The sequence below is a fragment of the Chelonia mydas genome, chromosome 13, assembly GCF_015237465.2.
Source record: "Chelonia mydas isolate rCheMyd1 chromosome 13, rCheMyd1.pri.v2, whole genome shotgun sequence".
In the NCBI taxonomy this organism is placed as follows: domain Eukaryota; kingdom Metazoa; phylum Chordata; order Testudines; family Cheloniidae; genus Chelonia; species Chelonia mydas.
Genome location: NC_051253.2, coordinates 31,517,811 through 31,543,719, shown reverse-complemented (window position 1 = coordinate 31,543,719; position 25,909 = coordinate 31,517,811). Strand labels below are relative to the sequence as shown.

At 44.5% G+C, this 25,909-nt stretch overlaps 1 protein-coding gene across 2 annotated transcripts in view; it reads left to right on the top strand.

Moving 5' to 3' along the window:
• Positions 1 to 21,559, top strand: part of LOC102946154 (ubiquinol-cytochrome-c reductase complex assembly factor 1) — a 92,708-nt gene extending 71,149 nt beyond the window's left edge. For both annotated transcript variants that reach the window (XM_037915896.2, XM_007053921.4), the window contains 3 exons: positions 10,360 to 10,437; positions 12,194 to 12,307; positions 20,216 to 21,559. In XM_037915896.2, coding sequence (XP_037771824.1) covers positions 10,360 to 10,437; positions 12,194 to 12,307; positions 20,216 to 20,350 — 327 coding nt within the window. In that variant the 3' untranslated portion in view covers positions 20,351 to 21,559. The remainder of the gene's footprint in view (positions 1 to 10,359; positions 10,438 to 12,193; positions 12,308 to 20,215) is intronic.
• Positions 21,560 to 25,909: the final 4,350 nt, after the last annotated feature.

The following is a 25,909-nucleotide window of genomic DNA, read 5'->3' as shown; positions in this document are numbered from 1 at the left end:
GAGTTATACTGGAAACTTCAGTATTTTCTATGATTATGATAAATGCTGTCTTTGAAACAACCTGTTTGAACAAGCCATCCCCAGCAGTCTGGAGCTCTTACTGTGCAACTTTCTTCAGGGTTCACTTTCCTCCCTTGCCTTTTACTTGAGGGCAGAACTAGGGAAGAGAAATAATTTTTATTCACTTCAGAAAGGTTACAGTAATAAAGAAACTCTTGTTAACATCAGAGAACATGGCAGCCAGGAGTTTTCACAGTCTGGCATTGTTTATTTTACCAGCAATTTGGAACCTTCTGCACTCTTAAAATACTGGCAAGAAAATATTTAACTGTTAACTGTTCTGTGGCTTGCATATGTGTGATACTCTGGGGAGGAGGAGTGCTTAGGGAAATCAGGTTTTTCTCTGTCTATGAGTGAAACGGAAAAGTGCAAACTATCAGTGTACGGAAGCTGAAATCAGTGTGATGATTCAGATGATGAAGTCTCAAGTCTGGCACAAATACAGAACTCATGGTAGGCTTTGTGATGGGAGGCCCAATGGGTCGCACACTGACAGGACAGGCATGGTAGGATGTGTGATGGGAGGCCCAGTGGGTCACGCATGGACAGGGCAGGCACGGACAGATGTGTGGCTGGGAGGCCCAGTGGGCCAAGTATGGATACAGTAGATAGGTCATGGTGGCTGCAGTGATGATTTTCAAAATTAGGTGTTCTTAATGGCATAGAATTTGCCCAGGCCTGAGTCATCTGATAAAGGTCAGAGCAGCAGTAGAGGGCCCCATCATGAAGCAGGCACATAGATTACTCATTAATTTCCATGACATTTGGCAGTTTTTACCCCATTCTGGATTTGTCTAAAGTAAACTCCCTTCTCTGGGAGTTGAACTGTTGGATGAAAACCTTGCAGTCAGTCTGGATGACTTCCTGTTCCTAACCAGTATCATCTCATCTATCCAGTCCACCAGATATTTTTGATTCTAAATTCTGGGTAAGAACTAGTGATTGTTTCCTTCTGAAGGGCTGTGGTGTCCTGCCATTTACTAATGCCATGGCTCAAGCTTCAGCTTCCTGAAGCGAGCATCTCTTCATCCACCTTTATCTGGATAATTGGTTGGTATGAGCAGTCAAAGAGGAATCAGTCCTGCCAGTGAGGAAGGTGCTGTTTTGTCTAGAAACTCATGAGTAGGTTATAAACTGTGGCAAAGGCAGCATTTTCTTTCACACAGATTAGTCTATCCTGATCCAGTTTTGATGCTCAGGTCAGCAGTGTGATCTGTGTTACTTCAGATCATCCACTAGCCCTGGGGTGGGCAAACTTTTTGGGCCGAGGGCCACATCTGGGTGGGGAAATTGTATGCAGGGCTGGGGCAAGGGGTTGGGGTGCGGGGTATGGGAGGGGGTGCGGTGTGCAGGAACAGGCTCAGGGCAAGGGATTGGGGCAGAGGGGGATGTGGGGTGTATGAGGGGGCTCAGGGAAGGGATATGGGGTGCAGGGGGGTGCGGAGTACAGGAGGGGGCTCAGGGCAGGGGTGCAGGAGAGGTGCGGACTGCGGGAGGGAGCTCAGGATGGGGGTTGGGGTGCAGGAGTGCGACGGGGGCTCAGGGCAGGGAGTTGGGGTGCACGAGGGGTGTGGGGCGTGGGCAGGGAGTTGGGGGGCTGGGTGCAGGAGGGCTTTGGGCTCCGGCCTGGCGCCACTTACCTAAAGCAGCTTCGGGGTGGCAGCAGCACATGCCGGGGCCAGGGTAGGCTCCCTGCATGCGTGCCCTGGCCCCACGCCACGCCGGGAAGCAGCCGGAACCACGTCCCTGCGCGGCCCCGGGGGGCGGGGGGGGGCACAGGGCTCCGTGCGCTGCCCATGCCATGCCTCCAGGTACCTCCCCCGAAGCTCCCATTGGCCGCAATTCCCCGTTCCCGACCAATGGGAGCTGTGGGGGGCGGTGCCTGGAGGCAAGGGCAATGCACGAAGCCCTCTGCCTACCCCCCTCCCGCCCCAGGGGTGTCATGCTGGCCGCTTCTGAGAGTGGCTCGGGGCCGGGGGTACCACGGGAGGGCAATCCCGTGGGCTGGATCCAAAGCCCTGAGGGGCCAGATAGTTTGCCCACCCCTGCATTAGCCTATATCTGTCCCCGGTACAAATCAGAACAGGAAGAACTGTACAAAGAAGGAACCAGTCTATACCTGGAAAGATCAGCAGACAACTAGTTAGAATTGAGCATACTAAGCAAACAGCCAGCTCATGGACATTGAGATAAAGTTGGAACAGAGAAAACCTCAGCCTCATGCGGATCAAAACAACATCCATGAATAGTCTCTCCACAATCATATTACCAATGGGTCACCCATCCTGGTCTGTATCTTAGAAACACTGTTGACATTGCAGGCCCAGTGCTAGCTCATCTTGCACTCTCAGGCTACTATGTACACCACAGATGCAGGCCTAAGAAATTATTGTGTATTCCCTTCTAGGTTCAAAGGAAGAAAGGATTTACGTAGTGGCATGAAGGGCAAAAATATGAAACACCTGTGTCTTTGAAACTGAGTTTAATCTAATCTGAGACCACAAGCATTTAAAATGCCTTAATCATTGTGGCATCACTACGGGGCAAAGTAAATTGTGTTTTTGTACCTTAATTGTGTATTTCCATACCTTAAAATATTTGTATTCATTTTAAGTGTAACCTTAACTCAGCGTTTCCTGGGTTTGTAAAGTTTGGTTTGGGGATAAGTACAATATCCCTGTAATGTTTAGATTTGTTTCAATATTAAATTTCATTATGATGGATAAAGATGAAGTGATTACTCAACAAAATATTAGTGGTTGCCTAGATACATGTGATCAGGACCTGGTAGACTCATTTTGTGCAAACGGAATACAGTCCCCCTATATTTGTGCCAAAAAGAATAATGAGCAAAATGTGTTTGGGGGAAAAAATAAAACTGAAAAGCATGAACAAAAATTCGGAGTTGTTTAAGAATTTTGCTCGATGCCTAAAAAGCCACAATTCCTTAGCCAGAAAAAAAAAAGCGGCTATTTCAGTGTATAAAATAAATCTGCTTAAGCAGATGTGAAAGGTATACTAAAGAACAATAAATCGTTATATAGCAGACGGGGGGAAGAGGAGGAAGATGGCAATTAATGTAAATCTAAAGTTAAGAAATGCAGGGTAGACAAAAAGTTACAGGTATCAATGAAATATCTATGTAGAGTTAAAGACAAGGTTTTTAAGGCATATCGGGGAGCAGGAGGGAGGAATCATAGTAATGGTGTAGCTCCATTATTTTATGGGAATGGTAAAATTGTCAATAATGGTGCAGAAAATCCAGGTGTATTCAATAAATATTTCAGTTCTGCATATGGAACCCAAATGGATGATCTGTCCGTACCATTGTGGTGGGGTGACTGAGCCACCATCGTTAAAGTTGCTCAGTGATTTTCATTTTAACAGAGGTGAAAACAAATTCTGTAAAATCTGTTTTGAATTATAGTGTCAATTTCAAATGCTTATTTTTGTTTATGAACTGCTTGAATTTTGAAACCCAGTCTGACACTTGCTGTAACGAGTTCAAAAAGCATCACATGACCACAGTTATTCCAGTTTCTCATTTCTCTTCAGACTCCTTTTAAAAAAATGAAAAAGTCTTAGAGCAGTCTGAAGTAGGAAATTAAATGTGTGTTATTCTTCACTATGAGTAGTTGGCAAGAATATTTGTTAAAAGTTGCAACATGTTTTTATTAATAGTTATTAAGGTTTAAGAAGTTACTATTTTTGGATGTCAGCATCACAGGTATATTGACACAATGTTACTGATGGCATAAGCTATGATGATGGCATAATATTTATGTCAACACAATGACAGAGTTTTTTTAGATGGCATACTGTTACCGCTTACTATTCTGTGATGCTAGAAGACTTTTGAAAATGCAGTTATAACCCATGTTAACACAGTGAATTATTTTTGCCACTCTCTAAGGGATAGACCATAGACAGTGGTTTATGGGTCTGCCGCAGCATCTGAACTAATGGATGTTTGGCTCTGAAAGCATTGGCCGCTACTGCTTGAGCTAAAGAACTAGAGCCATTAGCTCAGGGACAGGAGTTGACTCCTAAAGCGCTGTACATGGTCTAACTGTTTCAGGGGGACAGAGAGCCCCAGTGTGTCAGTGAGGTTTATACAGTGTTTCCAGTAGAAGAAGAGGTACTGGACAATTTGGAATAACCATTATATCTTATAGTGGTGGAATACAAAATGTCAGTCTAGTAAATCTTGCTCACATCACTGAGACATGGTTCAAGGCCACCTTCGATTATACCCTAACATGCTTGGTTCCACAGGATACTCTATATATCCCAAAGCAAGAAAGATTCCAGAATGCACCAGGAAAAAAAAGAAAGAGGAGGCAGAGTAGTAATCCTGTTCTCCTCCAGTCTGAGATGCAGAAGATGCTCCCCCTAGAAACAAAACATGATCTGTGGGGCAAAGGACAGAAAGGTTCCTAGGACTCTTAGTGGTGTAAAGACCCTCAACTGGGAACCCTGTCAGCTTTCTGGAGGAACTTACAGAGCTGCTGCCCATCATAGTACTGGAATCCCACAGATTCTCTCCTCTCAGGGACTTCAACTTTCACATAGACAATGCAAAGGACAAGGTAGTACTTAATTTCATGTCCCATGTAGAAATCATGGGGTTCTCCCAGGCAGTCTCTGGACCCACACATATAGCAAGACATATGCTAGATCCTGGCATCAGCCTAAGAGTGGATATTGGAGAAATTACTAACATACCACGCTACTGGTCTCATGCTGGCAGAGATCAGACTTCTGTCCTTCCCACTACAGTAGTGAACAACCAAAGCTTGTCCTTCCCCAAGACTCCTGTACCTCTGGGCTTAAAACTCACTGTAGGAGAACAAACCACCCAAATAGAAGGTGCCGATGAATTAGTATAACAGTATAATCACTTGATGTCCATTACCATCAATGCCCTCGTCCTGCACTGCCCATTCTCCCCTCACCAGTGGAGAAGATCACCATGGTACACAGAAGAGCAACAGCAGATGAGGCAGAGGCAGAAAGTTAGAATGCCAGTGGCACAAAAAGGATTCTGAATCTATCCACCACAAACAGCTCTTACAGAACTTTGCCACTGCAATAAAGGAGCAAAATGAGCCTTCTACTTCTCTGCAATTGATGCAGCACAGTCACGGTCAGCAGGGCTATTTCAGTCACCCAGACTGCACAGCCCAGATGGCAGCCCCAAGCATCAACTGCTGTGAAGAGCTGTCAGCGTATTTTACTGATAAGATCAACTGAATATGTATGGAGCTAAGTGGGAAAGAAAATTCCATCCCGGACCTGATTGTATTATCTACCCTACCAACCCTGAATGAGTTTGGCCCCATCACACATGCCAAAGCTCAGGAAACCCTGAAAAATATTAGAGCCACGATCTATGAATCCATGCCCCTCCTAGCTGGTGAAAGCCAGTGAAGAGCAACTATGTACACTATTAATGGAAATAATCAGTGCCTTCTTCAGAGAAGGACACGTACCAAACTCCATGAAAGGTACAACAATAGTTTCTCCTGTAGTCAAGAAACTAATCTTTGGAGAACACTCCAACTACCGTCCTGTCTCTAACCTCCCAGTCCTGGGCAAGATAATTGAGAACGTAGTAACCGCTAAGCTCCAAAATGTGAGATCAGCCACTGGAAGCCTCACAATCAGTGTTCAGACCAGAGCAGAGCACAAAGATGACTCTAGTGATACTGAAAGATGATCTCGTGGCAGTAGACACAGGTAAGTTCTCCACACTCATACTGCTGGACCTCTCTGTAGCCTGTGAAACAGTGAACTGCAAGGTTCTGCTAACCCACTTACGTGACATAGCAGGAATACATAATACAGCACTAAGTGATTCCAGTCATTCCTTCCCAGTAGAGTTTAGAGAGTTGTGATTGGTATGTGGGCCATGAGTAATGAAGGCTCTAACCTGCAGGGTCCCACAGAGAACCATACAATCCCTTTGTCTTTTTGATAGCTACATGAGACCACTGGGAGGGAGGAAAGCTGCCAGTGGTATGCAGTTACCACCACTACTTAGATGGCAGACTATGTCTACAAGAGATCAGCTCCTGGATGAGGATTAGCTGGTTCAAGCTTAGCCGAGGCAAGATTGAAATGCTGCTATTCGGAAAGGGGAAACACTTTGAAGAACTAGCTAAGACATTATCTCCATTTCTACTGAAGGCTCACAGCCCCTGTTCATCTAAGTGGTGCAAAGACCCAGGTTATTGTTCAGAGATTCCAAGGCCAGAAGGAACCATTGTGATCATCTAGTCTGGCCTCCTGCATAACACAGGCCAGAGAACACCGCCAAAATTATTCCTAGAGTAGATCATTTAGCAAAACATCCAATATTGATTTTTAAATTGTCATTGATGGAGAATCCACCACAACCCTTGGTAAGTTGTTCCAATGGTTAATCACTCTCACAGTTAAAAATTTACATCTTATTTCCAGTCTGAATTTGTCTAATTTCAATTTCCAGCCATTGGATCTCTGCTAGATTGAAGAGCACATTATTAAATATTTGTTTCCCATGCAGATACTTATAGACTGTAATCAAGTCACCCTTTAACCTCCTCTTTGTTAAGCTGTATAGAATGAGCTCTTTTAGTCTATTGCTATAATGTCACTTAAGGGCAGTACCCATTAACACAAACTCATAACAGCAAGGGCATGTCCAGTTTAAAAAAACTCTTCATGTATCTCTTTAACCTCCACACATTATGTTCAGTTTCACTTTGAAATTGTGCCCCTCTGTGAACAATTTTAATGCACCTTCAGCACATACAATAACACAATACACTCCACACATTCCTAACTGTCAAACTAGAATGCAAAACCTTACCTCTGTCATACTTCTCCCTAGGAAAATCATAGAACTGGTACATAGAATCATACACTCTACCAATGCTTGGATGTCTAACAGTATGTATGTTAATGTTGCTGAAGTTGGAGTTAAGATTTTGCATTCTAGTGTGTGAGTGAGGAATGTGGTATGTATATTGTGTTACTGTATATGCTGAAGATATAAGGGAGTTGTTAATAAAGGGAGCAGTCTTTCAGCAAAAGTGATGAATATGATGTTAAAGCAGGATACCTTAGCTGGATATTGCCTTTTTTTTAAGCATATGTGTAGGTGTGGGGGACACCCAAGCTTTCTTAATTTGTTTTGAACACAGATTTTTATTTGTGAGGATACAGGCATTAGTGCATGGATGGCCTGATTCTGGTAACTGCTCTGAGATGGGACACTCCAGAGTGTGAAGGAGCCATACCCCAGGAGAACTCCGCTGTTTTTGTTGTTTGTTGTTTTTATAAATTTTTAACTCATTTGAAATTCTCTAGCAGCTTTGCTATTTGAGACTGGAGTGCAAAAGAGTCCTTGCAGTCATCATGGTCAAAAGCCAGACTGTGAAGTTTGCCAGTGGTGAGAAAGCAGATAAGATCAAGAAGGGAATGGTTTCCAAAGAGCGCTGATTTCAATTTACTTGCTTCCCTTGTTTTGTAAGAGAGGCTGTTTCTCCAGCTTTTTGTAGTTATGCATTGTTGGCTATATTCCTCAAAAATAGTATGATAGCCCTTTAAATGTAATTTTATTGCCTAAGATACTCCCCCATCCTCAGTCATATTTCATATTTCAAAATGTTTGTCTCTAAGATGTACTTATTGCCATGTTTGTTTAACTTTATCTCCTTCGTTAATCCATTTCTTACTAACCTAAAGCCACTGCTTTTGGTTTTTAATATAGTAAGTTGCTTCCCTGGGGATGTTTAGTCCAGGACTTGTCCCTGTAATGGGACTGTTTGTTTTCTTTACCCCTTTGCAATTGCCTGCTGTAACATTTGTAGTATGTGTTAAGTAATCCTTAAGGTAACATTTTTATTATGTCATTAAAAGTGCATGGCAAATATATTATAACTCATGGAATTTGTTTGTTTTAAAATGGAAGGATAATTTATTGAGTGTGTTACATGAGACCTGCTCCCCTATTAGAGTGTAGAAGTGCTGCTTATTTAGAAGTATGTTCTATTGAGAAAAACCACGGCCTCTGGCATGCATAGAAAGTATGAGTGTGGTTGGCTAGAAGTGACATCATAGTTTATGTACTCCATAAAAATTTAATTAAGTCATTACAGGAGTTGCAGTCATCATTTAGCCCTCTGATTTCTTCTGTTTAGTTTTTTATTAAACATTCAGTAATAGCCAGTCACCAAATCTTGATGGCCTATAAAATATCTGCATGAATTTTAATAGCTCCTTTAAATGGAAAAATATGAGTAACTGACATAAAAGGAACATTTTCCTTGTGGTTGCACTACATGTATTCTTATAAAAATCAAATTATGAAAAAGGATAGTGATTTAATGAAAGAGTATATAAACAATAGATTTGATGGCATTATATAAAATAATTAGAGTTTTGAGAGAGCAACTATTATATAGGCACAACCACTAAGGTTATAGGGATATTATGGGGATTTTGGTGACATTTTTGATGAAACTCCAGCAGTCTGTGCTGCTATCAGAGTTCTGAGATTTTCTTGTAGCTGTATTCATAATTTTCCTTTGCTATGTAGGGTCTGTATTTGACATGGTATTGCAACCCCCGAAACAGCAATGCTCTTTCCATAGTAAACAATTTTTTAAACACTGTACTGATCCCCAACATCTTTTTAAAAAATCCTCGCTTCTATCTTCAGTGTCACACATGGGAGGAGGGGGGGGGGGCATTTATTTTATTTATTTATTTTGGACAGTTTTGAAGATAATTAAATGAGACATTTTTAGATGTGAGCGTTTGGAAACTGCCTGGACTGGGCAGAACACAGGAGAATATCCCAGAACACTGGCCATACATAGGCTGTCTCAAGTGTTTGTGACTGAGGTTGGAGGGATGCAAATAAGCAGAGACCATATGGGGCTCTTTTGGTCCCTCTCGCCACATACTGTCAATGGGCCCTGTCAGAGCTCCTTCTGAGAACAAGTGCTCAGTGTCCCTTAAATCTGTCATATGGGTCCAATATAGGAAAGAATCTTTCCCAAGTCCTAGCCAGTTAAAATGCAGCTATATCTATGTGAAGAAAATGTTTTAGTTCTAAACTGTTTGGGGCAATTTGTATTGACAAAAAGCAAAGTACAGATGAAGTAAGTATTTTGTAGGCCAGCATGAGTATGATTTAGCCATCCCTCTGAGTGTCTGGCAATCTAGCTCTCCCTAGCACATTTAGGCAGCTCATAGCTCTGCTGACACAGGGCTCAATCCTGCAAGCTGATGAGTAGCTATGCCCAAACTAGCAATTATTTAGGAATCTGATTAAATTTAGCCTGTGGGTATCCCCAGTGACTGTAGGGTACCTACTCACCTGCTTAAAATTTAACAGATTCTTAAGTGCTTTGTTGGGTCACTCCAGAAGTCTTAGCACCTTGTAGAATTGAGCTCATATATGTTAGTTTTAGTTTGATTGCACAGTCTCAGACAGTAGCAGAGCCACCTCATTCAGTCTGCAAATCTATGAGGCAGAGACAAAGCAAAAAAGGAGGATCAGAGAAACTGAACAACCCAGTAACTTGCACCCAAGAGTTTTTAAAAATTGGCCAAGTAGCTCTCTGAGCCATTGATGGTAATATTTAACAAATCTTGGAATACTGGGGAAGCCCAAGAGGACAGGGGGGAAAACTAATGTTGAGGCAATAATGTACAAGTATAACCTGGGCAATATCGTAGAAAGTCTGACATGGAAGCACCCAGTATTAATGAAATGATGGTAGCACAATTAATGCCAATCAGCATGGCACTTGTCAAACAAACCAATGTTAATTTTGTTCAGATTACTGGGTGAAATTCTGTGACTTGTGTTTATGCAGGAGGTCAGACTAGATGATGCTAATGGCTTTAATATCTGTTAATCTGTGGAAGCAACAGAAACTGGCAGTTTGGGGCCAGGGAGGAGTTGACAGGAATTGGGAGGAACGTGAGACTAATGAGAGAGCATCCCAGGCTGGGGACTTTCCTACCCTTTGAGCACACAGGGCAGACACTTATGATAGTTTTCATTTCTACAAAGTCCGTGCCAGCTTCTGATGCATATACCTCTCCACCCCGCAGCCTACATGAACCCCACTGCTCACGCCCCAATCCCGCCCCTCACAGACTGCACTGCTCCATCTCCTCCCACCCCACGACCCACACTGCTCTCACCTTCCCTCTGCCCCGACCCCCACGGACCGCACTGCTCTCACTGCTCCCATCTCTCAGGACCTGTACAGATTATGTTGTTGTTTTATTTTTCAGATTGATTCTGTTACTCTAAAAGAAAGTATGAGAAGCATGACAGAAAATTTCTATGCAGCTATATTTGGATATGATGAGGTAAGAGCATACAGTCGACCCTGCCTACAGACCAGGTGGCAGACGGCATAGACCGTCTAGTGCACTGTTTTCTCCAGTGGCGCTGAAAGCTAGATGCTTCACAGGAAGCAGTAAAACACCCAGAGTACACATCATAGCACAACGGGGACAGAATTCTTCCTGACGTAGCTGTTGTGATCAGTTTGAGCTTTGAAACCTGACTAATGAGAGCCCTTCTAGGAGAGACAGCATGGTCCGCTGGCTGAGGCACACAACTGAGGCTATGTCTACGCTACCACGTATGTCAGTATAAGTTATGTTGCTCAGGGGTGTGAATAAGCCACCCCCCCTCCACAAGTGACATAAATTACACCGACCTAAGCGCCGGTGTGGACAGCACTGTCAGCAGGAGAGTATCTCCCGCTGACATAGCTACTGCTGCTCGTTGCGGGTGGATTAATTAAGTCGACAGCTTAGAGCAGCTATACAGAGAACTTGCATCAGTGCAGCTGCACCGCTGCAAGCTCTCTAGTGTAGCCATAGCCTGAGTGGCAGGAGGTCTAGGTTCTCTTCTTGGCTCTGCCACAGACTTATTGTCTAACCTTGGGCAAGTCACTTCCCCCCTCAGTGCCTTAGCTGATCCAGATGTACAGTGGATATGCTATTTATTGAGCCTGTCTAATGACCCAGAAGGGTTAAAATGCCCTGATGTGTGTAAGGGCTGTGTGACTCTCCGAAGGCACTACGTTAAGGGCAAAGTGTGTTATTTCTTTTGCTTGAGCTGATGTCACTGCACTCAGGTGCTGTACTCATTCACATAATCATTTACTTTAGTTTTTTATTTTACTGTTTGCCTTATAAACAGTGAGTTCCACAACGTATTGGGCAGCAGGATGCTTCAAGATCTTTCCTTTTATTGATTTTTAAGTGTAGCCAGGGGATGTAAATGTGTGTGTCTGTCTCTCTCTTTTTTTAAAAAACCCACAAATGTCTTGTTAGATTAAAGGCAAATATTGGTCTTTAATGTTAAGGTAATTTTTGCCTAATGCACGCCTGATGGCAGCACTCAGCAGAGGACAGGCATTCAGATGTTGCAGGGATGGTCACCATATAATCTAGACAGACAGCAGAGGTTATGATGAACACAGACAAAGAAGTGTTACAGATCTGAATCCAGCAAAGACATCTGCCAGTGAAAATTAACTAAAAAAATCCAGATAGGCCTAAATGTCATGGAATTACCCTGTGGTCTTGCATCACAGGCTGAGGTGAACAGCAGCACCTTAGTGGCCTTCTCTGCAATAGTTATGTTATATGCCCTTTAGCTCCTGTCCTTGCCAAAAGTCATCACGCTCCCTCCCCACCCCCCGATACTGTGCAGCAATGGTCTCTAGTCTCATAAGGAGTAAGGCTTTGCTGCAGTGATCCAAAAAGAGAGAAAACTGGTTTACCAGCGCGTGTTTTCTCCAGAATCCACTCATCCAGCCATTTCTTTTGGACTGTTGTGTTGAGACGCTACACAAGCCTCAGGGAGAGGCAGATGTGTGGTGTATATTGCAGTGTATATTGTAGCTGTGTTGGACTCAACGCTTGGAATGTGAAAAAGATGCAAAAAAGAGACTGCAACTCCAACAGTATGGGGCTGTAAGAGATGTGTAATAAACTGAAAAGATCTGGTCAGACAACAGGTAGTTAAATCTCACCCAGGTTTTCTGCTTGTTATTTACATTCTCGCCGTATACAGTGTCCAATCCTTCTCTCTCGCTCCTTGTTTTAGGGGATTTTGTCTGATGACCATGTACTGGCAGCAGCCCTTTGGAGAAACTTTTTCAACAAGCACTGTGAGGACCCCAAGCAGCTGGAACTGCTAGTGGAGTATGTGCGCAAGCAGGTGGGCAGTAGTTCAGAGCAGAGCCTCTCTTACTGTTCCTAGGAAAGTAAACTTTGTATTGCTTGCTTACCAAACAACATTGCACAGGGCTGATTACAGAAATGAGATTGACCAAGAGTTTCATACAATCCTGTTCCAGTTTCCCTCCCACGTGACAGTGTCTTAATCCCTTCCCTCTACTGGAGCTTGGTGCCTTGGGTCTCTCCCTGGAAGATTTGCTTTCTTATGCTGGAGTTGGTCACAGCTTCAGAGTTAAGGTTGAGGTAGAGGTTTTCAGTTTAGCAGGAATTTTAAACCTTTAGTTTCTAAAACACCTATACAAGTGGCAAAATAATGGAATTAAGGATGTGAACTTTGGCTGGTATTTCAGTTCATGGTGGTTTGATAAAAATGGATTGAGACTGAAAGAATAATAAGAGATCCAGAATAATCTCTTTCCATATTTCTCATGAGATTGTCTCACTTTTCTGGACCCATTTTACAAGAAATCTGAAATACTCTGGGCTTTACTACACATACAGCTGCTCATAATGAGAAATCAGCTTTTAAAACATTGTTTGTACTTAAAAGACATAATAATCCATGAATTATGGTGTGGCACACCAAAATACAGGTTTCCACATCTCACCAATTCATCACACATGTGACTTACCGATACATATGTTTCACATAGGCAGGGTGGAGAACCATAAGGACAGAAAGCACAGCAGGCAGAATTGCTGCTGTAGCTGCTCCTGCTGCCCCTAATCTCCAGAAGTCCATGAAACGCTCCAGCATATTTTCAGAAGTGAGTGACCATATAGACTTTTTACAGAGATTCCCTTCCACTGTTATGGCAAGTTATTCTTGCCATAGCTACTTTCAGTTTTAAATGGGCATAAAATGCTGTTGACACAAAGAGCCTTCTGAAGCCCACCACAGCTTCTCACTCTTTTCAGGAAGGTTGAGACCACCAGGAGCAGAGTAAGCATTGCAGTTTCTCCCTCTCATTTTGAGAAAGATCCACTTTCATAGAATCATAGAAAATTAGGGTTGGAAGAGACCTCAGGAGCTCATCTAGTCCAACCCTCTGCTCAAAGCAGGACCAACCCCAACGACATCATCCCAGCCAGGGCTCTGTCAAGCTGGGCCTTAAAAACCTCTAAGGATGGAGATTCCACCACATCCCTAGGTAACCCATTCCAGTGCTTCATCACCCTCCTAGTGAAATAGTTTTTCCTAATATCCAACCTAGACCTCCCCCACTGCAACTTGAGACCATTGCTCCTCGTTCTGTCATCTGCCACCACTGAGAACAGCCAAGCTCCATTCTCTTTGGAACCCCCCTTTAGGTAGTTGAAGGCTGCTATCAAATCCCCCCTCACTCTTCTTTTCCGGCCCCTTGGACTTGTGCAAGTCCAGCCTTTCTAAATAGTCCTTAACCTATTCTTTCACCTGCTCACCTCCTCCCCATATTGTGCTGCCCAGTGCTGCAGTCTGAGAGCTGACCTTGTCTGTGAAGACCGAGACAAAGAAAGCATAGCGTACTTCAGCTTTTTCCACATCATCTGTCACTAGGTTGCCTCCCCCATTCAGTAAGTGTCCCACACTTTCCCTGACCTTCTTGTTGCTAATATACCTGTAGAAACCCATCTTGTTACCTTTCCTGTCCCTTGCTAGCTGCAACTCCAATTGTGCTTTAACCTTCCTGATTACACCCCTGCATGTTCAAGCAGTATTTTTATACTCTTCCCTAGTCATCTGTCCAAGTTTCCACTTCTTGTAAGCTTCCTTTTTGTGTTTAAGCTCTGTTTTTTCTGTTAAGCCAAGCTGGTAGCCTGCGATATTTGCTATTCTTTCTGCACGTCGGGATGGTTTGTTCCTGCGCCCTCAATCAGGCTTCTTTAAAATACAGCCAGCTCTCCTTGAGTCCTTTCCCCCTCATATTAGCCTCCCAGGGGATCCTGCCATCAGTTTCCTGAGGGAGTCAAAGTCTTTCTGAAGTCCAGGGTCCGTATTCTGCTGCTTTCCTTTCTTCCTTTTGTCAAGATCCTGAACTCAACCATCTCATGGTCACTGCTGCCCAGGTTGCCACCCGCTTCTATTTCCCCTACCAATTCTTCCCTGTTCGTGAGCAGCAGGTCAAGAGGAGCACGGCCCCTAGTTGATTCCTCCAGCACTTGCACCTGGAAGTTGTACCCAACACTCTCCAAAAACTTCCTGGATTGTCTGTGCACTGCTGTATTGCTCTCCCAGCAGATATCAGGGTGATTGAAGTCTCCCATGAGAACCAGGGCCTGTTATCTGGAAACTTCTGTTAGTTGTCCATAGAAAGCCTCATCTACCTCATCCTCCTAGTCTAGTGGTCTATAGCAGATGCCCACCACGACATCACTCGTGTTGATCTTGCCTCTAAACTTAACCCAAAGTCTCTCAACAGGCTTTTCTCCAGTTTCATACTGGAGCTCTGAGCAGTCAAACTGCTCTCTTACATACAGTGCAACTCTTCCACCTTTTCTCTCGCACCTTTTCTCTCCCACCTGTCCTTCCTGAACAGTTTATATCCATCCATGACAGTGCTCCAGTCATGTGAGTTACCCCACCAAATCTCTGTTATTCCAATCACATCATAGTTCCTTGATTGTGCCAGGACTTCCAATTCTTCCTGCTTGTTTCCCAGGCTTCTTGTGTTCGTGTACAGGCACCTAAGATAACTAGCCGATTGCCGTACTTTCTCAGTATGAATCAGGCGGCCTCCTCTGTTGCACCCTCCTCCTTGTGTTTCCTCCCAGTATCCCCCTTCCCCACTTACCTCAGGGCTTAGGTCTCCATCCCCCGGCGAGCCTAGTTTAAAGCCCTCCTCATTAGGTTAGCAAGCCTGCCTGCAAAGATGCTCTTTCCTCTCTTTCTTAGGTGGATCCCATCTCTTCCTAGCAATCCTTCTTTGGGAACATCCCATGGTCAAAGAATCCAAAGCCCTCTCTCCAACACCACCTGCGCAACCACACATTTACCTCCACAATTCGATGGTCCCTACCTGGGCCATTTCCTTCAACAGGGAGGATGGACAAGAACACGACTTGCACCTCAGACTCCTTTATCCTTGTTCCCAGAGCCAGATAGTCTGCAGTGACCCGCTCTAGGTCATTCTTGTCAGTATCATTGGTGCCAACATGGAGGAGTAGGAAGGGGTAGCAGTCCAAGGGCTTGATCAGTCTTGGCAGACACGCTGTCACATCCTGAATTCTAGCACCAGGCAAGCAGCACACTTCTCGAGTTTCCCGGTCTGAACGGCAGATGGATGTCTCTGTCCCCCTTAGGAGGGAGTCCCCAACCACCACCACCCATCTCCTCCTCTTGGGAGTGGTGGTCGTAGAACCCCCATCTCTAGGACAGTGCATCCCATGCCGTTCGGTCGATGATGTCTCCTTCTCATCCCTTCCCTCAGATGGCTCTTCCAAACCATTCTCCACCATAGTACCTGTGCAGAAAGCCTGAAAACAGTTTCTTACCTGTATCTGCACTGGGGGTACATGGGTTCTCCTCTTTCTTCTTCTGGAAGTCACGTGCTGCTAGTTTTATTCCCCATTCTGCACTGCCCTCTCTGATTCTTCATCATGCTGTGCCTGCAGTACCAAACGCTGACGTCTACCCAGAAAGTCTTCATTTTCTCTGATGCAATGCAGGGTTGATACTTGGGTCTCTAGCCCTTTAACCTTCTCTTTCAATACAGAGACCAGCTTGCACTTCGTACAGACGAAGTCGCTTCTATTCTCTGGAAGAAAGAAAAACATGGCACATCCTGTGCAGGTCACAACAGCTGATAGCTTACTATCCATATTGCCTTCCTTCTAAGAGTCTCTTCAGATGTTGTATTTACTGCTCACAGAAGCCTGAAAGGCAAAAACTCTGTGGGAACTTTCCCCAGGCAAACTCCCTCTCTTTGCTTCTCCTGTTTCCCTCCTTCCTTGATCCCTAGGACCTACCCATTGAGGTATGTCACCCTTGTATAAAAACTAGAGAACTAACAGAAACAATAACTTTATTTAGCGACGGTAAGACCCTTAGAGACCCTCCATTCCCCTGATCATCCTAATAGCTCTTCTCTGCACCTGTTTGACTCTTGAAATAGTTTTACTGGAACATGGGTGACCAGAATTGTACACAGTATTCTAAATGAGGTCTTACTAGTGCCTTGTACAATGGCGTTAATACTTCTCTATGTCTGGTGGAAATGCCTCCCTGATACATTCTAGGAACACATTTGCCTTTTTCATGGTAGCATCACATTTGGTGCTCATAGTCATTCTGTGATCAGCTTATACACACAGGTCTCTCTCCTCCTCTGTCACTTCAGCTGATGAGCCCCTACTTTATAGCAAAAGTTTTTATTTTTAGATCCTATGTGCATGACCTTGTACTTTGTACTATTAAATTTAATCTCATTTCTTTTATTTCAGCTTTCAGAGTCACCCAGTTCTTCCTGTTTAATATACTGATCCTCCTCTGTATGAATGATGCCTCCCAACTTTGTATCATCAGCAAATCTCATTAGCACACTCCTACTTTTTGTGCCAAGGTCATTAATAAAATATATTAAATAGGATCAGTCCCAAGATCGATCCTTGAGGAACTCCATTACTAACCTCCCTCCAGTCCAGCCTTCTGCTCGTTAATCAGTTCCTTACCCACCTTAAAATTCTTGTACTAATCACCATCTTCTCTAATAATTTCCCATACTATGTCCAATGCTTTACTGAAGTCGAAGTGTACAAGATTGACTGCATGTCCCCCACTAAACTAAACTAAAGAAAACTAAAAAATCAGTTTTCTTCTCAAAGAAGGATATTGGGTTAATCTGGCATGATCTAACTTTGGCAAATGCATGTTGCATTTCCATTTATCCATTTGCATACAAGAGTTTTAAAAGAGCTGGCAGAGGGGCTCATTGGATGGTTACTATTGAAAATCAACAAGTCTTAGAACACTGGGGAAGTTCTAGAAGAAAGCTAATGTTGTGCCAGTATTTAAAAGGGGTAATTATAGGCCTGTCAGCCTGACATCAATCCCAGGCAAAATAATAGAACAGCTGATACAGGACTCAATTAATAAAGACTTAAAGGAAGATAATATAATTGTCACTCAACATGGATTTATGGAAAATATACCCTGTCAAACTACCTTGATATCATTTTTTTTTAATGAGATTACATTTGGTTGATAAAGATAACAGTAATAATGTAATATACTTAGAATGCTGAAAGGCACTTGACTTGGTACCATTCAAAATGATGCTTAAAAATCTAGAACAATACAAATTAATGTGACACACTAAATGTATTAAAACTGGCTAATTGACAGGTCTCAAAATGTAATTGTAAATGAGGAATCATCAAGCAAGTGTGTTTCTAGCAGGGATCGGGTCTTGGCCCTATGCTATTTAACATTTTAATCAATGACCTGGAAGTAAATGCAAAATCATTCCTGATAAAGTTTGCAGATAATACCAAAACCTGGGGGAGTGGTAAATAATAAAAAGGACAGGTCAATGATTCAGAGTGATTTGGATTACTTGGTAAACTGGGCACAAGCAAACAATATGCACTTTAATACAGCCAGATGTAAAGTTATACACCCAGGAACAAAGAGCGTAGGCCATACTTACAGAATGGGTGACTCTATCTTGAGAAGCAGTGACTCTGGAAAATACTTGGGGTGAAGGTCATGCTGGATAATCAGCTGAACATGAAATCCTAGTGCAAAGCTGTGACCAAAGGGGCTAATTTGATCCTTGGATGCATACATCAGAATCTTGAGTAGGAGAAGGAAGGTTACATTACCTCAGTATTCGGCAGTGGTGTGACTGCTGCTGGAATACTGGGTTTAGTTTTGGTGACTGCAGTTCAAAAAGGATGTTGATAAACTGGACAGGATTCAGAGAAGAGCTATGAGACTGATTAAAGGATGGAAAAACTTCTTACAGTGATAGACTCAAGGAACTCCATCTATTTAGCTTAACAAAGAGGAGGTTATGGATCACAGTGTATAAGTACCTACACGTGGAATAAATATTTGACAATGAGCTCTTCAGTACGGCAGACAAAGGTATAACAAGATCCAATGGCTGGAAGTTGAAATTTGACAAATTCAGACTGGAAATGAGGTGTAATTTTTAAACAGGAACAGTAATTAACCATTGGAACAATTTATCAAGCGTGGTGGTGGATTCTCCATCACTGTCTATTTTAAAATCAAGATTGGATGTTTTTCTAAAATATATGCTGTAGTTCAAACAGGAATTAATTCAGGAATGTGCTCTGGCCTGTGTTACGCAGGAAGTCAGACTAGATGATCACAGTGGTCCCTTCTGGTTTTATAATCTGTAAAACGTGGCAAGGATTATCTCCACCCCTCTTCGTGAGACACGTGTCTGCTATTTGTTACTGGAATGTGTAGTCTGGGGGTATTACGGGATTCCTAGCTGCTGTTAGACTGTCACAGAGCTGCAGTGATCAAGCGGCTTTTCTCAATTTATGTCAGGCCGGGAGACTGCGGCTATTTATTTTGGATGTGGGCTGGGTTACGTTAATTCATTCCGGTGTCACCTCAAGATGGCAATGTGCCCTGCATGGGACCTCACCTTAAATTAGCTTGGAAATTGAAGCTGATGCAGCCTGCATGGCTTAGCAAGTAGTGCATCTCACCAGAAAAAACATGACACCAGTGGTCCCAGATCTGCATTGACTGCTGGGTACAGGGTAAGGTGGTGGTTTTACCATGAAAGCTCTAAATAGCCTGAGACATGCCTACTCAAGGGACACCTCCCTCCCCGTACTGTACTGCCAAGGCTTGTAGGCAGGAGAAGCAACTGAGCTGGAGCCCCCTTGGCAGAAGAGAGGGAGTTGCTGACAGGGCTTTCTCCATGAGGGACCCTTAACTTCAGAATTTACTCCCTCTTCCCCACCTCCTTGGTCCAAAATGGACCAAATGTGATTACCTTTATGGCAGGCTGCAAAGCCCCTCTTTTTACCCAGTCTGATGGTAAAGACAGCTTTTTGCAGGGCCAGGTGAGAACTGTTTGATTTGCTGTTATCACTGGTTCTTTTTGGTTCCAGGGGAAGAGGAGCTGTGAATTTTTTAGCTTATGTGAAGTCTGGTCTTGTGGCTAAGGCTGAGATTCATGAGATCTGGGTTAAGTTCCTGGCTCTGCCACATCCTGCCTGTGTGACCTTGAGCAGGGCACTGGGCCCCAGTTCTTCATCTACGTCGCGGGGGTAGTGCTTCCTTCCTCCGACCCATAGCTTGTCTTGTGTTTTCATATAAACCTTTGGGGATAGGAGCTGTCTCCTACTGTGTGTGTACAGATCTTCAGGCACTACCAATAACAACAGCAGTCATTTAAGATTGGTGATAGAAGCACTCTGTACTTGGGATAGTGGGTTTTTTGTATAGGTAGAAATGAATAGTCTCACTTCTTTATTCATATCACTCACCAGGACAGTCTCAGCCAGCTGTGGATTAAGTACCTCTCCACTCCATTTTTCAAGCTTGAGGGACTGGTCCAATACACTGGTTACAGGCCAAAGTTTCCTCAGCACGCTGCCCTCTTCTTTGCCCCACTGTCAGGATTTTCAGAGACCATTTTATTTCAGGCATTAGAAGACCTTTTGTTAGACTCAAACCTTCTATAGCTCTTTGTCTTCTAGCCCCTTTGAGAAGCACTTTCAGCCATTTACCCCTTCCTTCTAGTCCTCTTCCACTCAGTGCTAAAGATTCAAAACAATCCCACAGTTCTACTTCCTTTCTTCAAAACATGCTGCTTACATGAACTCTTGGTGAGTTTGGAATTGTTGGGGGAAATCTTCAGGCTATCTTTATTTCTTCCAGTGAGTTCAAGTCAGAAATACATTATTTCCTTGTGAATTTCAGATGCAGTACCTGGATGCTATAAATGGAGAGGACCTGCTACTGGCTGGTGAAGTGACTTGGCGCCCTCTTGTGGAGAGTAATGCCCAAAGCATCCTGAGGCCAACTCCCCCAACGTATAATGATGAAGGACTCTGAGACCTTCATCAGTCAATGAACAATGTGTTAAATCAGCTTGTACCTAAAAGTGAGGTTATCTCATTCTGTGGGGTACCCAAGAAGGGAAGGAATAAATATTTGCCGTTGAAAGAATATGTTAAAATAAATAGCCTTTTTGTATTGATTTACATGTTGGTAAACCTGACAGCAGTACTCTTTTGAATATTCTGTCTAGGATTAGATGCTCCTAGCTCAGTTGAGGAATTCCTGGCTGTTGCAGAAGTATAAAGTTGACCCTGTAGGTAGGTTCTGAGAGACAATGTCCATCTTTTGAAAACCAAATATCTTCCCAAAAGTGATAGGTACCTCAAGAACAGGGTTCTCTGCTCTTTAATTGGCAAGAGGGGAGCTGCTTCACACAGATACAATGACATTACTCTTTCTGCGCCATGAAAAGTTGCTAAGCACAAGGCTGAGTTCTGTGTGTTCTCAGTGTTGATATACCTCTATCCTGGCTTTGGGGGACATCGTCTATTTTTGCATTAAAATGCTTGGGAATTGGCTGAGAAAATCAAAAATCATTTCAAGATCAAAGCCCAGTTCAGGGTCAGACTGTGACTGGCCTCTTGCACAGATGCACAAGGAGAGGTAGGTGCAAGGAGCTGGAGCCAGGGCCAGGCATGTTCACAGTCCTTGCTAACCTCCTTGGGTACTAGCCAGCTAGAGAGGGAGGGGACAGGGCCATGGGGGGTTATGGCTAAAAGCCACTTTAGAGAACTTATTGTTTCAAAGTAGCTGTATCTTCCTGATATGCTTATATTCTTTCTAGAGCTGTGCTCTAGTGATTGCTGCAGTAGAGTAACATCTCAGTGGTCTATTCATGTTCTCGATGGGATAAAACTATGCTCTGCCCAAAAGAAGAGGTTCAAGACCTTTTTTAGTTAACATTTTAAATAGTTAAGCAGGCAACAGTTACCCCAAAAGAATAATTAAATGAAAACGTGCACCAAATAAATCAACAGAAAGTAGGACTTTATTGCACAAACTAAAGGTCAACATGGGGTTTCTAGTTCAGTGACTGAAACTGGTTTTATTTCTCTCATGTACAAAATCTTCATAGGAAACCATGTGACCAAGTAATAGAACTGTACTAGTTTTGTGTACTTTGTAATGCCTTTGCTGAGAATGAGAAGAACAGTGCCCTGTCATGTCAGGATATAGTCCTAATAAACCAATTCATCAAATATATAGATGAGTCATCTTTAATGTGTGATCACTCTAACATGCCACAAATGTTCTTATTTCTGGTGTAAGTCTGATGTCTTCTGTAGCTGCCCTGGACTGTGGATGTTCCTGCTCCTAGTGCCAACTTTTCTAGGCAATTTGCATCAGTGTTAGACATCACCTTTCCTGTCAGTGACAAATGGGATCCAGAACATGATCTCCAAAACACAGGCGAATGCTTCTTAGCCTTTGTTTAGGGAGCAACTACGAGTGAGTTTTTCTGTGTGTGTGTGTGTGTGTGCGCGCGCGTGCGTTCACATAGATATATAAAGTAATTTTGTTAGTTTTTTCAAAAGCAAACTTCCTCAGTTTAAGTTGTTATAAAATGAGTCATGTAAAGAAACCTTATATGTGTGAGGTATATCCCACTTCTGTAAAAACATTACAAACCAAACAGCTTTCTCTCAGTTTATTTAAGATGCTTTTGTTGCAAGCTGAGCTAAGGAGAGAAACCTCTTATGTGTGAAGTATTATGCAGTATGTGTGAGATAATAACACCTTGTAATTCATTACAGCTGTGTTGTATTTACGTAAAAGAAGGCTTAGCCGTGTAGGAATTTGCTGATTAATTTATTTTTAATGGGAGTGAAGTATACCAAGTACCAAAATAAACTTTACTGTGTGTATCTTACTGCTCCTGGAATAGATGGAAAAATTAATGGTAGATATTTTGGCTCAAAACTACCTACATTAATTCATAAACAAAATAGTCATTTAAACTTTAACCCCTTTCCTGCTATGTCATTTAAACCTTGACTCATGCTTTAGTACCTGTTGTGTCTCCCAGGCCACGAGAACACAGGACTAAAAGCATGGCACTACCCATGCCATAGGAACCTAGTGGACACAGGAATGGGGCCACAGACCTTGCCATACCACAGATATGCAAGACCTACAGACCAGAGTCCATCATGCCTTTTATGCAGTGGGGCTGCAGGTGTGGGATCACATTGCTTCTGATACTGTGAATATGTGGAGTCCACAGGACCCTTACCTTAGCCCTTCCCACCATAGGAATGGAGAGTCTACAGAGACCATGGTGCCTTCCAGGCCACAGGTATGGGAGTGCCACAGATTCATTTGGGAGCATACACGTGTGTACCTTCCAAGGATATGGGAACTGGAAGATCGGCGGCCATGACAGCTTCCCTGGTTCAAGAAATGCCCCCGTATGTTCTGTCACTGCAGAGTGAGCCAAAGTGAGGATGTATAGGTGAGGAAAGGAGTGGATGGAGCAGATTAGATTAGGCAGATAGGACAGATACATACTCATATAAATTACGAGCACTATCAGAACTAAAGAGAATGCACAAGGGCTGGAACTGGGCAGGGGAGGAACTTGTCTTTCCAGCCCTGGATTCTCTGCGGATAAAGGATGTGGGGTGGCTTTTTCTTTGAGCATAGGAGATCCCTTAATCTCCCTTATTCTCAGATGTATAAGCTCCACTAGGACACACACACACCATATTTGCAATATATCTTTGCATCCAGGCTCACCAGAAAGAGCGTTGTTAGGATGGAAGATGCCACCTCCATTATGAACATAGATGGACAAGCACATGGAACAGTTCCTCAAAAAAAATAAAACCTCTGTCTCTTCTATTAAAGGACTCAGCTCTCATAGGTCTGACAACCATGCAGAGCAAAAAGCTCCATGCACTCATGAGCTTGCTGTGACCTTCCACCCAATTCCCCAAAGGTTCTGCTGCTTCAGCCTGGGCCAGGACTGTTTTCAGGGTGTAGTTTTCCCTTTTGGCTTCTCATCAGCACCCAGAGTTTTCTCTGAGCTCATGCTCAGAGTGATCACAACCTGTCTGAAAACCTGCACATCAAGGCCCCTCATTCTCGTTCACTTAAGCTGTAACTGTCCTCAAAGTGCATGGTTTCATTCCAAGTGGAAGAGTAAGCTCTCTTGGTCTTTCCCGGGACCTAATCCACTTGAGACCGTAATTCTGAACCAGCCAGAGGCTAGCTGTCCTTCCTGCAGACATACTGCCTTGTTGTGAGGAGCCCTTGAGAGTCCTCATGTTTGCACGGGTTGGCTCTGCATCTGGTGAGCATTGTGGCCGTGATGAGCAGCAGCCAGTGAACTGTCCTGCCACTGAGATTGGTCCAGCTTCTCCAGAGTCCAGGTATGTTAGCACTGCAAAGCGCATCTTTCCCACTGTTCTCCAAGGCTGTTGGGGAGGGGCGGGCTAGGATGTCTATATTTATGGGCAATCCTTCCTTTATGGTCTCGTTTTAAATTTGAGACAGGCACCCAGAGCACTGAATGGGTGCCTACTGTTGTGTATTGTTTTGAGTAACTAACTCGGCTTCTTTTTCAAATGCATGCTCATGTCGATTCCATTGTAGGGGTGTGCGCGCCCACATGCGCGGTTGTCGGAGATTTTTGCCTTCATGGTATCTGTAGGGCTGGCTGTGGTGCCCCCTGGAGTGCTGCACTCAAGACGTGGAAAATCAAGCACTGCCAGCCCTACGCCCTCTCAGTGCCTTCTTACCGCCCGTGGTGGTCAGTCAGAGCACCTGTCCCTTGCTTCGCAAGCGGCCAGCAGTTCCTTTTTCTGTCTCAGCCTTGTGCTTCCAGTTGTAAATAGTTCTGTTGTTTGTTAGTAGTTAAGTAGCTGTAAAGTGTTCAGTTAGTTAGGGTCCCAGAGGGGACTTTGCCCGGGCAGGGCATGCCCAGTTCTCCGGGTTTTAAGCCCTGCTCCACTTGTAACAGGCCCGCTCACTACAGCCCACGTTTGTCTGTGACTGTTGAGCCACATGGCCGTGTGCATGTACGAGGTCAGCCATGTCCAACTTTATCTGAGGCCTCTGCAAACGTGGCTGGCCTCTGTTTACGTTTCCAGCAGGTACCCCCTAGAATGAGCGGTCACAATGCTGAGCCATGTCGTACTGTCGCTGGACTGGTGTCAGGATCCCAAGTTGGTGCTCCGGGGAGTTCCTTTCGTGTCCCTGTCTCCATCGCTCACCCTGGTCTCGGGCGCTTCAGATCTGGGCAGGTGTAGCCCACGCTGGCTACACCTCGACTCAGCCCTCCACATCAATGTCAGGGAGATCAGGGCGGTTCCCCTGGCCTGCCAGGCTTTTTTGCCCCACTTGCAGGGCAAGGTGGTGCAGGTCCTGATGGATAATACCGCCGCGATGTATTACATCAACAGACGGGGGGGATGCCAGGTCTTTGTCCCCTTTGTCGAGAAGCGCTCAGCCTCTGGGACTTTTGCTTGAGGAACGCCATTCACCTGGTGGCTGCCCACCTGCCGGGGACCAAGAACATCTTGGCGGATCACCTCAGCAGAACCTTCTCGTCTCGCCACGAATGGTCACTCCATCCAGAGGTAGTCAGTCTGATCTTCTGCAAGTTGGGGAATCCCCAGGTGGACCTGTTTATGTCCAGGCAGAATAAGAAATGCCATGTGTTCTGCTCTCTGCAGGGCAGGAACCAGGGCTCCCTGTTGGACGCCTTCCTGATTTCGTGGTTGGGAGTGCTGATGTACGCCTTCCCCCTGGTGCCCTTGATCCACAGGGTCCTCCTGAAGGTGAAGCAAGACAAGGCCATGGTCATCCTTGTGGCCCCAATGTGGCCTTGTCAACACTGGTTCAGCATCCTGCTGAGTCAGTTGGCAGCCTCCTCCCTGCAGCTGCCTCTTCGGCTGGATCTGGTGTCCCAGAACTACGGCAATCTGCTGCACCCGAACCTGGCGCCACTGTACTTGACAGCCTGGGTGCTATGTGGAGACGAACGACGGGGTTCCAACAGTGTCCAGCAGGTCCTGCTGGGCAGCTGGAAGCCTTCCACCCAAGCTACCTATGTGGCAAAGTGGAAGCGATTTACATGTTGGGCCTCGGATCCTCACATCCAGGCAGAAGAGGCCCCACTGCAAGACATCCTGGACTGTTTGCTGCACCTTAAGCTCCAGGGCCTGTCGCTGTCTTCAGTCAAGGTGCATCTGGCAGCCATTTCAGTGTTCCATCCTCCATTTCAAGGCAGGTCGGTCTTCGCCCACCCTATTACGGCATGGTTTCTGAAAGGCCTGGAGCACCTTTACCCATATGTCCAGGATCTGGTATCTCCTTGGGACCTGAATTTTGTGTTGTCACAGCTCATGGGTCCCCCCTTCAAACCCCTAGCTTCCTGCTCCCTCCTGCTTCTCTCCTGGAAGGTCTCCCTCCTAGTCGCCATAACTTCGGCCCGTGGAATGTCCGAAATCAGAGTGGAAGCATCTGAACCACCTTACATGGCCTTCTATAAGGACAAGGTTCAGCTGCATCCACACCCGGCCTTTCAGCCCAAGGTCATCTCCCAGTTCC